Genomic DNA, 13,042 nt, shown 5'->3' on the forward strand with positions numbered 1-13,042 from the left:
ATGTTTATGTCTTAGCACACGAAACAAAAATCTGGCTTCATCTCTCTAAACACACGTACAGTCCTAGAAACATATCTCTACTACTGGCCATGTCTCGATGATTTTCTGAAATGCTAGGTAAAGAGATGAATATTTTAGGTGAAATAGTATAGAAGAATGGATAAGGTAATAAAATGTGGTAGTCACCTTTCAGAACTGAAAGGAAAATCATACATGGCTGACGCAGAGCCGAGAGCACTTACAAATGGATTACTTCTCTGGATCTTTTTAAACTAGTCTCCCTGAATATGCAGACCTAGGTTTAAGAGGATACAGAAGCTCCTAGCATTCTGAATGCATTTTGATATCCAAACACATATTGTCTGATGCGCAGGGCTTGTGACTGCCCAATTTGAAACATCCCCATGAAATAGCTGGAGTTGAGGAAAATAATCCATTTTCTTATGGGCAAAGAATGATTAAGTCAATTTATCTGAAAGCTCTAAGCCACAGAACAATTTACAATGCCACTCAAGTTGAAAATGATTTTGCTATAGCAGAATCAGATGTATATGTTGTTCATGATCATTCTGAATACACTGGTACAGCTTTTGTAACACACTTCATCTGTTTGTAATTAATGACCTCCATAAATTAACTGTCAGCACAAGGTCCTCCTTCTTGGTATGGTCCAATTAACTCTGCCCATTTCTTCCTCTCACCTGGCCTTGGTACATACCTTCCTGGCGGAGGTGGTTTCCCTGAGCCTTCTAATTCTACCTCCTCACACAACGTAGCACCAGCATTCCCTCGATTGGGCTGGTCAGTCCTCGGGTCTTTGGTTTTTGTCAAATGATACCTCTTTCCACCTACCACTTGTTGCCTTGGATGGATCCCTCCATATGCAAACTGGACAATGTGTGGTACAGTGAGTCACTAAATCACATCTCAGGTAGGGCTGGCATCAGTTTAATGTTCAGTACCTGGCATCCATCAGAGGGACCAGGTGTGACTTCTCAGTACTGGATGGCAAGCTGGGAGAAGGAGCCTTCCCCTCCAAGGTCCGATGATGCGCTTTATGAACACCATCAACCTCACAGATCTTCTGCTTCAACTGCTGGATTTCATGCTCTAATCTACAGAGACAGGATTTACATTAATTCATTTATTAACAGTATTTCCTGATCATCTTCAATAGGTGGGACATTGTTCTAGAAACATGGGGGATCAAGCCAAACACTCTTTGCAAAGAGCTTTACTTTCTAGTAGAAAAGATGCCTCATCACAAGGTATAAGGTAATAACAAGCCACAAGAAGGGTTCAGAAAAATTGCTGCAGGGGCCCAAAAGTTGGAGAGAGTTGATTCTCAAGGGCAAAGATATCTCTACTGTGCTCTGAGCCAATCCTCTGAGGTAGATATGCAGGATTCTGAGCCCACCACTGCTTCAATGAAACAGTTGGTCCTTGACTACACATTGAGATCCCCCTAAATACTTCTATTTGAAAAAAGAGATTTAAGGTTTAAAGAATTTTTAAAAACCACCCATCTAGGAGAATCCACATAGTTAAGGCAATTTCAAGTTGAGTCTTCAGGGACCAGTGGAATTTGAACATTTGGAGATGAGGATGAAGGCTTCCCCAGATGCAGAGAGTAGTATGAACAGGGGCACCTGGATGGCTCAGTGGTGAGTGTCTGCCTTTGGTTCAGGTTGTGGTCTTGGGGTCCTGGGATCAAGTCCCACAATGGACTCCCTGCAGGAAGCCTGCTTCTCTCTGTGTCTGTCTCCACCTATGCCTCTCTCCCTCTCTCTCTCCATGTCTCTCAAGAATAAATAAAATCTTAAAAAAAAAAAAAAAAAGGAAGGAAGTAGTATGAACAAAGGCCTAAGTCATGAAAACTAAGAATTCACTTTGGTTAAGGAAGAGGATGTAGAAAAGGGAACTAGGCAGGAGACCTAAGAAAGCAAGGTAATCATCTTGAGAAATTAAAATACACCATAAATGGTAGAACCAAACATGTATTTCTAATGATAAATGATACATTCAGTATGAGGACAAGTGTGTGTAAGGCCATTCTCCTGTTGGCCCTGGCATGCTTGAATTCAGGGCCATGAGGCCAGAGGGCTAAACTTGCCAGTAAATTTAGCCCCAGAAACATGAGACCCAGCTAGGGGCTACAGCTCACTCATTGTGTGAACTTGGGCAAATTAATGAAATCTGGGTCTCAATTTCTTCATACACCAAATGAGAGAATCAATTAGTCTTCCAAACTCCTTCAGATTCAAACTTCAGAGATTCTGGTGCACCACGATACTGCCGGCTCTCCGGTGTTACCAGCAGCAATTTGACTGCTCTATCCTGAACATGAGCACCAAGTTCTTAATCCTCAGAAATGTCAAGGTCACCAGGGTCAGTACTCACGGGTTCCATAGACGGCAATACCCAGCTTAACTCAGCCCTTCATGTGTCTATTGATGAGCAAGTACTTACCAAGCATCAACTTGCACAGTATGAAGTATTTTCAAAGGAAAAAGAAAAAAAGCATAAAAAATTGATGTTAAGGGGCCAACTGGTGGGCAAAGAACCAGGGAACAATATTAATACAAAGTCTCAGAGATAGTAAGGAAAATGAGCCACATGTAACTGCCAACGTTCGTAACTAAGATGACACCTACTAGAGTTGTTCAAGGACATCCTTCAGCACTGGCAGCAATGAAAAAGACTCCAAAAACAAAGGGTTTGGTGCGGGGCCCTGAAGCCCCAAAGGGATTTATATAGGTGGCGAGGGAAAGGCACCCCAAGAAAACAGTCTCAGCACAGATGAAGAGCTGGCCTGCCTGGGCCACTGCTCTGGGGCCAGCAGATAAGAAGACACAGTGGCCCAGAGGGGATGGTAAGTAGATCTGCTACTTTCTATCTGCATGACACTTGTCCCCAGTGGCTATATAACCACTGGGTGGAAAAGAGGACAGAGAATGAGCTGAATCTTGTTTATAAGGAAGCCAAAAAAGGAAAGCTGAGTTCGGTTCACTGTTGTCTGATCTGGTTCCACGTGAATTTAAAATTTCACACTTGGGGGTTTCACAAGTGGCTGACTTGGGCTGCACGGCAGGCCCTGGCTTAGCCATGAGAACCCAGGGAGGTAATGACACACAAAACCAATAACCACAAAAAGCTGCAGGAGCAACACAGCCAGAGCAAAGAGCTCAGAATTTGCTGGCCTGAATTAGGTCTTAGCAAAGTCTACTCCATCAAAACACATGAAACTAAAAGCATCCTTTGTGTGGCTTCTGGAGGAACGCTGACACTGGGAAATCACTTCCATGGAAAATCACAATACTGTATCTGCTATAATAGAGTATTAATACTAAATGGCCAGGGACTGAAGTCGGTTGACAAAAGCTAGATATCAAGCTAAAAGCTCATGCTGCATTCTTACTGCACACTGCCGGATATAAATTGAGAGTGTGCCCTTCACTACTTTAAATTTCCTGGGGCTGGAGCTTTGTCCAGCAATTTCATTTACATAACATACCTGCAATCATTTTCTTAAACCTCCAACCTATTTCTCTGAAGTAATAGCATTATGGTTTTTGATTGTTATTTCTTGCTGTTTTGCCAGAGGGAATTACCAGAGAGCAAAGGTAAACAGAACTCACAGTAGAAGCAGATCATTTGAAAGGGAGTTTGCCCAACCTGTTCAGGCAAGATGATGGAGGGAGGCTCCAGCCTCACAGTAGGTCTTGCTTCATCATCTATATGGATCCCAGGCCTCTGCCAATGTCAAGCTGGGCTCCTACAAGCTAGCCGACCAGGCTTCAGTTGTAGCTCCTCAGGAGGTGCTGTGGGTGGTTGGAATGCTAGAGAGCCTAGGCCCTCCAACCTGGGCTTCAGGTAAAAGCTCAACTGATCAAAGAGTCTGGAGCTAAAGAAAGTGAACAGGCCCTGATCTCCTCTGCCCCCTTCTTGTTAGAGCGAGGACACTGAAGCCTAAAGATCAAAGAGCCTGCCAAGGCCAGCCAGACAGAATGGGGCTGGGCCAGGGTATGAAGCTCCCATGTAGGACAACAAATCAGGTGATGTTTACACACCAGGCAGCCTACAGATTTCTGGGAGTCTTGGTATCACATCTGCTAGGCTACCAGAAAAAGTGTTCTTGAATTCACTACTGATTCCTTTTGAGGACCTAGTGTGGGAAGCCTGGTGACAGGGAATTGGTGGGAGGAGATACTCTTTCTTTACCACGGAAATAGTGCTAATTCCTAGTTTTATTTTTCACAACACCAAAAGTAACATGAGTAAATCTTCACCACATCTGCTTAAAAATATCACTGTGTTCAGAATCATCTGGAGAATTTTGTTTAGTTTATTTTTTAATGCAGAATCCTGGGGCCTCCTGCAAATATTATGAATCAAGAGAGGTGGGAGAAGGGGCTGTTTTCAGTTTCCTAGCAGGTGTAGACATTAGCACATGGTACTGTGAAGGAAGGGATGGTGTTTTACGGTAACTAGTGCTAGTTGCAGAGATGATGTTAAGCCCATGGTGAGGTTGTAGGAGTGGGGAGAATAGGAAAAATTCAGAGGGGCGGGATGGGATGAGGAAGGGGATGGAGAGAAGGAAAAAAAGAGGGGGGAAGAGAAGGGAAAGAGAAAGGGAGATACAGAGCCAAAGGAGGGACTGGGGGTGGGGGGAGGGATGCAAAGGAGGGGGCTGACTAGAGGCTATCCTATCAAATACAAGAACATTCACATTCCATAGGTCAGTGGAGTAAGGGACAAGGCCTTTGGTTTCCTTAGTGTATTTTTTTCAATAACTGTAGGCCAACGATTCTAAAATGAGGAAGGATCCTAAGGAGAAAGAAAATGTTTAGGGGTGCTTTCTCACTTTTGTTTGACTAAAACCATTTGTTGGTGTATTAGAGAATACACAGGTAAAAAAGAATTACTTTTTTTTAAGAGACAGTCACACTGGGAGGGGTAGAAAAGTCGCCATCACTTGGCACCCACAGCATGCCGTGCTCTCCCTTCCCAGTCTCACCTCTCCCTGTCCTTCTCCAGGGCTTCCTGTTCAGCTTCCAGGCTGGCCTGGAGCCCAGACTGCTCGCTGCTGCTGCTGTGGAGCGTGGCGAGCTTCTGCCTCTGCTCCTCGATCTCCAGGCCCAGGGTGGAGCGCCTCTGCAGGGCTGAGTGCCTCCTCTCCAGCCTGGCCACAGCTCGCTCCAGCGCCTCCCTCTGCTGCTTCTCCCGAGACTCCAGGATCTCCTTTTCCTTCTTCCTCACCTTTTCTTCCTGACGTGCAATGTGGGCAGTGAATTCGAAGGTGGCCTGGAGCTTCTGCAGCTGGCTCGCGTTGGCCTGGTACTGGGCAAGCTGTTCCTCTTTTTCTTCCATCTCTTTCTCCACTTGATAAAGAGTGTTGTCTAAGCCAAGGGGACCTCTGTCAAGGATTTCAAATGCTCTCTGCTTTTCTTCCAATAGGGTTGGCAAATGATTCTGCAGCAGGTACTGGAGCTGGCGTTCTTTATACTGCAGCCTATATTCTGCTGGCTTTATCTTCTCCACATTTCGAGCCAGCAGGGTAACGTTTGTGATGCTAGCATCATTTTTCTTCAATAACCTAGAGTCTTCCTCTTCTGCAGATTTTAAACGCTCTAGGAGTTCCTGTTCCTCTTCAACTTCTTTTCTCAGGAGGTCCTTCTGCTGGACCAGGTCCTTCTCCAAGTTGGCTAGCTTGACCAACTGCCTTCTCTTGAACTCTAAGAAATGGAGCTGAGCCCTTTCTAACTCCTCACCATCATCCTCCCCTTCAGCCCGGGCTTCCTTCACCCGAAGGAGGGACTCTCGGATGCCTTCCAGATCCCGCTTCTCCTCCTCCACCCGCTGCACTTCCCCTTGCCGGAGGAGCCGGATCATCTCCTGCTTCTCACGCAGCTGCTCTTCCAGATGTACCACGAGCATGACCTGCTCCTTCTCCTGCTCCTCCAGCCTCTTCTTCTCCAATTCGAGCTTGGCATACTGCTCATCCTTCTCCCTTTTCAGCCGGTCCAGCTCTTGAAAGATTTGAAGCTTCTCAGCCTTCTCATTGTTGTTGAGTTCTTGGAGCCGCTGGAGCTCTTCCTTGACTCGGAGAAAGCTCTCTTCCTCTTGCTTCTTCTTCTGCAGCTCGATTTCCTGCTGCTCCCTCAGCCTTTCCTCTTCAAACTTTTCCTTTTCAGCGAGCAAATCCTTCAGTTTGCTCTCAATATGGAAGCTCCGGCGTTTGAGGCTCTCCTCCTGCTTGCGGATCTGGAGCTGGACGATCTCTGTCTCCTTGCGCTGGGTCTCCACCTCCTGCTGCATCCGCTCCAATTCTGCCTTATCTGACTTTTGCTTCTCTTCCATTTCTTCTATGAGTTTCCTGAAATGCCAAATGTTGACTGATCATCATCTGAGTGCTACGGACAAATGACTTTTCCCTAACTGAGATGTTCTGAAAATAGACATACAACACAAAGTCAAACCCTTCAGTAAGAATAAAAAGTGGGGGGAAACTACTTTCCTTTTAATTTCCAGCAGCACACTGCTTAACTTTTTTACTCTGTAACTATCCAACATATCATTTGCCTAATCTCCTGAAGTAGCCTCTGATATCATTTCTTTGTAGAGTCTATAAGCATAATGTGTTATGCATGATATAATTTTAAAAGCCCCCTGAGCTCAAAGAGAAAGAACCGTGCCCAATTTAAATTTAAATGTGAATAATTTTATTCAGCCCAATGGCTAAAACTCAATAGAAATTCAGTTACAGAATGACATTAAATAAAAATGCTTATGCTGTCCTCAACTCATTAGGGTCAAATATCAAAGTCAAGACAATCAACAGTTCATTGTTCCAGCTCAAATAACCACATGCTACTTAGCATTTAATCACTAGTTTAGGATAAACAGTAATCACCAAATGGCTCAAAATATTAGTTTATTAACATGTAACGCTGAAAATAACAGGGGTCACCATTAGAATACTGAGATGCATGGCCACAGGGGTTATATGTCATGTTTGGTCTTGGAAAACAAATGATCCCTACCAAGCGCTAAATCTGTGTTTTGAAGTTGGGATGGCCTCCAAAGCAAAAATAAAGGGCATGCAGAAGTATCAATACATGGTCTCCAACTCCTGACACATCTAAGACCTATCTTATATGATGCTAGAAGCTAAACTAATTCATTTGTACCACCTACACTCCAGATTCCAGAATATAAATATCCAACCTGTAGATTTTCTGTGGCTTTAGTTTCTACTCTAATATCTATCCTTGCTCCATTTCTTGGCTTGTTAAATATAGGATGGAGGGGGAAAAAAGGAGAAGATACTTAGTATTATCAGATAATTACATTCAGAACATACCAAAAAACCTTCTCCAAATCAGCTAAACAACCACAAACACACACACACACACACACACACACACACACACACACACACCCTGGAGAAAAGTGAGCAAAGAATATAAAGAAGCAAATTATAGAAGGGGAATACAAATGGCCAAACAACAAAAGCAAAGATCTTTATTTTTATTTTTTAATAAATTTATTTTTTATTGGTGTTCAATTTGTCAACATATAGAATAACATCCAGTGCTCATCCCATCAAGTGCCCCCCTTAGTGCCCGTCACCCATTCACCCCCACCCCCCACCCACCTCCCCTTTCCCACCCCTAGTTAGTTTCCCAGAGTTAGGAGTCTCTCATGTTCTGTCTCCCTTTCTGATATTTCCCACTTATTTTTTCTCCTTTCCCCTTTAAAAGCAAAGAGAGGCTTTCTAAGACCTCGGGTGATATTACTGATGAGGATATCCATTTGAATTAAATATAAAAAAGTATATACTTGGCATGTTAAATTTAACAAGTGCATGAAATTTGCATACTGACCCTATTCCCCCTTTCTTACAAGTATTTGAAGATGTACTACTTGAAAATATTAAACATGAGATACAAGTAACCACCTAGAGGAAAGACCCAAAGTCATTAGACCCGTAAATACTTGACATGGAACCAGAGGGAGGGCATGAGACAGACCCCAATGGAATCTGTCTAGAAGATTAATGCAAGAATCTACAGACTACAGCACTGTCAGAGCTGGCCCCCCACATACCTTACCTTTTACTCTCCAATTTTTCAAGTTCTTCACGCTGCTGCCGCTCAAATTCAAGTCTAATAGAAAATCAAATGAAAATTAGTCACTTTTCGGAACGAGCTTTTCTCTCAGTCTCTGTATATAGTTGCATATTACAAAGAGTATCTGTTGCTTAAACGTTATTTTTAATTATGATGGATTAGCAAGTTTAAAATGTTTTTTTTTTTGCTCTAATCTATGACTGTGATTAGAAATTAGACATACTTTGGGGTGCTGAAAATAACTTATTTTATACTTGAAGGAAAACAAAGCACTACTGTATTGAAAAAGCAGGGTTCAAGGAAACTTCTAAATAATAAGCATGTCTATTCCATGCAGCTTAATCACTGGTGAGTGTATATAAAAATGGAGAATCTCTACCTTAGACAGATGGGTCCTTTTATAGGGAAAAGACTGCCAGGGAGGTAGAGAGAGAGAGAGAGAGAGAGAGAGAGAGAGAGCACAGACATCAATTAAGAAAAGAATTAACTGAGGAGAACATCAGGAGAATAGCAGTAAGGTACTTAAAAGCCAATAGCCATGCATACATCACAACATCTTTTTATAAATATCACATTTCCCAAAAATTTCTCAAATACTCCAAAGAGTTAGCTGTGTTATGTGTGCACACTTGCCATCATAACGAGAGCAGTAATAATCACTGAGTACCAATAACAATTGTGATAGTATCAAAATTATATTTTTACTACTTTATACATGGATCTACTGTAGGTAGTTCATAAAGATCCTCCTGTGACTAATAGTTCTAGGATACAACTTACCAGGGCTACATAGATTGTCAATGGGTTTTCCACAGTGCTAGCAAAACAAAAGGGGGCTAGTCACTGGGAATTTTAAAACAAGTTGCTAAAGTACTGATGACAAAAATTGATTTCTTCTCAAACACTAGACTTAATGACTGCAAGATTTCACTCTTTTTAAACAGCATGAATGGTAATTCTTAAACCTACAAATTTTCCCATATGTTAAGTGGCATAGATAGCTAAAAAGCTGAACTAGGGAAAAATTCATCACAAACTTTCCCTGCATAATGCACCAATGTAGACTGGCAAAAGTTACCTTTAGAAGGAACTAATAAATATTTCAATTAGATGTGTTACTCATTTAATTTGGCTAATACTGAGAGTAAGATGTCTGGGTTTCTTTTGTAAGCAGAACTGAGTGCTGTGCTGAGGGTTTTACCCATGTTAGCTTACTCTGTCTTCCCAGCAAATCCTAGCGATAACAAATAGTATCTCCACTTTACATACAAAGAACCCAGAGCTTAGATATGTGAAAGAACTTGTCCAAGGTTATAATGGCGAGATGTGGCAGAGCCAGGATTTGAACCTACAATAGCCTACTTCCAAAATACCATCACTTAACTCATAAGCAATGCTCAGATTTGTGATAGTCAATAAAATAATTAAATCCTTCACTGAAACATGTCATTTGGGGTTATATATACCCTCCTACCAAATTGCCATCCATGAGAAATTCGTCACATAAACATATATGAAAGGTATTTGGCAATCCCCAAGCTCTCAGCACATATGTCATTATGCTAGGTAGGGATAAGGTTTCATTAAAGTTAGTGTAGGACTGTTCTCTCTTATACAACAATAAAGAGAACCTTGGAAATATTTCATAGTAGATAGTTTTTAGACTTCAGTACAGTTCAGCCTTTCTGGAAATATTTATAAAGTCAAAAAGAATCACTAGATAAAACACTTTCAAAAACAGAGAATTTTTCTAATGGAACTGTGTCTATATTCTCTGATTTTACTTTCTATGAACAGTTCATATAATCACAAGTAGATACTCCTCTGACATGTCACAGGCATGTGATCATAATCCAAATGCTCCTCTGAGAGTTGGGCAACCTAGGTTCAAATGAAATCCTATCACTGAGGACTGTTTACAAGGGGCACACTGGGCTGGGCTCTTAGTGGACAATACCCTCACACTATTCTCCCAACCCTGCCAGGCTGACATGTTTCTCATCCCTATTTTATAGAACAAATACCCGAGGCTTAAAGCAAGTAAGCAGCAGAAGGAGAACTTGAATCCAAGTTTGGTACTAAAATCCAGGCTGCTGACCACTATGATTGATTTTCACAAGTGAGCTGTGTGGTCTCAGGAGGTCACAAAATGTGGGTTTTAATATCTTCATCTCTAATGTGATGCTCTGACCATCTATTTTTTTTTAATTGTGCATGACATCAGGCAAAGGGGGGTTTCAGGGGTACAGCAGTTTCTAAGGGTGACATGGCTTTGACCCACAGGACTCTCAGTCTGTGACAGTCAAATAAACACAATGGGCACCCAGTGAGTCACAAGCCAGGACTGAAGAAGGACAATGCTATAACATATGGAGTGGGGTACCGATCCCATAATTTGATAGTACCTAGAATGAAGCAAGTTTCCTGAGGAAACTCATACCTGAGCTATGCAATTCTTCATACATGATATAGAAACTCAAGAGAAGCTCATTAAAACCACATTTTGGCTTGCTGTGAGAGAATTGGCAAGACACGAAGCTTAACTGGACAAAAGAAGACAAATAGTGAATGAAGGGCCTTAGAAGTTACATTAAGGACTCTGAACTTGATCCTAAGGATGCTGGCATAAAAGTACCTTGGAAAAGGACAACAAACAAAAAGGGATGGGTGAGCATCATTCAAGTATAGAGATCATCAACTTACAGAGGTGCCATCTCTGAGTTGATGTGGCTTTCTCTTGTAGCACTGAGCTGAGCTATCAGATACAGGTTCAGGGCAAGGAGACAGTTTGATGGACCCAGCTGGGTCTCTGACAAGTGAAAGAACCAAAAAACCATCTGAGCATTTGGGGAAGAAGATGACTCAAGTGTTGGGGACAAAAACTTGGTTGGACAGAGAAGTGGAACAAGGCAAAGCTTGCAGGTGAAAGTGAAAAATCTAAGATGTCTCCAGGCCAAGAAGTGAATATACTTACATAACCATGTGTGTCCATATAGAATCACCCAAGATAACAGTAGGACTGAAAAAGATGGCGAAGCTTAGATGGTAAGCAGACGACAACAGTAAGAAGAGGCAGGTGCCAATAAGCGAACAGATCAGAGCACTCTGTGAGGCAGAGGAAGGGTGGTCTGAGGGCAGCTGAGTCTTTGGTCTGATAAGATCCTTGACTCTTTCTCCGTAGAAGTTTTCATTTTAGAACATTTGATTGTGATGAGGAAAGGAAAAGTAATTTGGGCCAGTGGCGGTTGTCAACCTTAGATGTAGGAGGCCCACAGCTCTAACCTCTCCTGAAGAGTGGCACCTAATGACATGGAGGGTTCTGAGTCAAGAAATCAGAGAGACATTCCCATTTTAATTCTTAATGAAGAAGTATGGATTCATTTCTATGACCTGTTACTAAAATAGGAAAAATTTTGACTGCTTTCTACCAAAAGCAGTATGTGATAACTAATTACTCCCATTTCCTAAAAAATAAGAGTCGAAAAAAAAAAAAGATGCTCATTTTTTTTTTAATTTTTATTTATTTATGATAGGCACACAGTGAGAGAGAGAGAGGCAGAGACACAGGCAGAGGGAGAAGCAGGCTCCATGCACCGGGAGCCCGACATGGGATTCGATCCCGGGTCTCCAGGATCGCGCCCTGGGCCAAAGGCAGGCGCCAAACCACTGCGCCACCCAGGGATCCCAAGATGCTCAGTCTTAATTAAAATCAAGCCCCATCCATTCTAAGGAGAAAGTCATAATTACAAAGTCAAGAACTATATTTTAAAATATGAGGTGATATTAGCTGTTGCTGCTACTGTAGGACTTCCATTAAATATTACATATTTACTAATCATACTTTAAAATGCACTTCTTTCCTTAATCAATGATAATTATTTCAAATAGCAAACCTCAATAGATTGTAAAACATAAATGCGGATGTGTTAATAACAAGGAAAGAATATCAACTGTAATTGTATTTTAATGTGACTTCATTTTAAATAAGTGTAATTCACTATCTTATTTTAATGGAGTTATCTTGGCCCCAAATGCTAATTTCCTAAATGTTACAATTAAAAGGAAAACCACAAAACGATGTGATTTTTGCAGCTGTTTTTAGCATTTTAAAATGACATTTGGAAGTATATATACTGTGTTAGGTCCAACAAAAAAGCATAGCATACAATCTATTTTTATGAGAAACAGCCTCTCTTGCTCTCTCTCTCTCTCTCTCTCTTTTTTTTTTTTTTGCATTAAAACACATCTAGCATTTTTAGGTATAATTGCACATCTTGCAATTTATATTCCTGTTATCATCAGCAATGAAAAAGCAAGGGGGTGGGAATTTCTCAGTTCACACCATGACATTGAAAGTGAGACTGTGATTATCAAAAAAAGAAAGGAAAAAAAGAAAAATTTTAAATGAACCAAAAGCATAAGTATTCAAGCCCTTATGTTGTGCCAATGGTGATTAGTTTTGTACCTCTGATGTCATTTTACATTCGAAAAGGAAGAAAACAGCTACTCAAGTCAAGCCAACACTTGAGCTGGCAGCTGTGGTGAGGGCGTGCGGAGAGAGTAGTAAAGGCTGAGCCCCAGACCCCAGTATGACTAGAAGGGAGTCACCTGACAACAGAGGGGAGCTGAAGGCAAGGCAGTCCCCGACAAGCATATTCTCCAGATATGTAAACAGGTATGGGGAATATCCTTGGGAAATGGGTAAGCTAGAATTTTTCCCACATAATTTTTAGGATGCCCCTATGGCATATGCAACCTTTGAGGATGCACAGGGTCCTGTATTCACTGTCTACTGACACCATCTTGCGATTCTTAATATTTGAAGAAAAGGCCCCAGGTTTACATTATGCGTTGAACTCTGTAAGTTATGTAGCTGTGTTCTGATCAAATATACATCATTTTTTAAAGAA

General features: G+C 41.7%; 1 protein-coding gene across 8 annotated transcripts in view; it reads right to left on the reverse strand.

The window, feature by feature from the left end:
• KIF16B (kinesin family member 16B) overlaps positions 1-13,042 on the reverse strand; it is a 292,648-nt gene that overhangs the window by 95,590 nt on the left and 184,016 nt on the right. For 6 of the 8 annotated variants that reach the window (XM_055345060.1, XM_055345069.1, XM_055345039.1 and 3 more), the window contains 4 exons: positions 8,512-8,544; positions 8,115-8,168; positions 5,018-6,376; positions 963-1,115 (listed from right to left, as the gene is read on the reverse strand). In XM_055345060.1, coding sequence (XP_055201035.1) covers positions 963-1,115; positions 5,018-6,376; positions 8,115-8,168; positions 8,512-8,544 — 1,599 coding nt within the window. The remainder of the gene's footprint in view (positions 1-962; positions 1,116-5,017; positions 6,377-8,114; positions 8,169-8,511; positions 8,545-13,042) is intronic. The other 2 variants (XM_055345053.1, XM_055345020.1) reach the window with 1 other exon arrangement.

Source organism: Nyctereutes procyonoides, unplaced genomic scaffold, assembly GCF_905146905.1.
Source record: "Nyctereutes procyonoides isolate TBG_1078 unplaced genomic scaffold, NYPRO_anot_genome, whole genome shotgun sequence".
NCBI classification, from domain to species: Eukaryota; Metazoa; Chordata; class Mammalia; order Carnivora; family Canidae; genus Nyctereutes; species Nyctereutes procyonoides.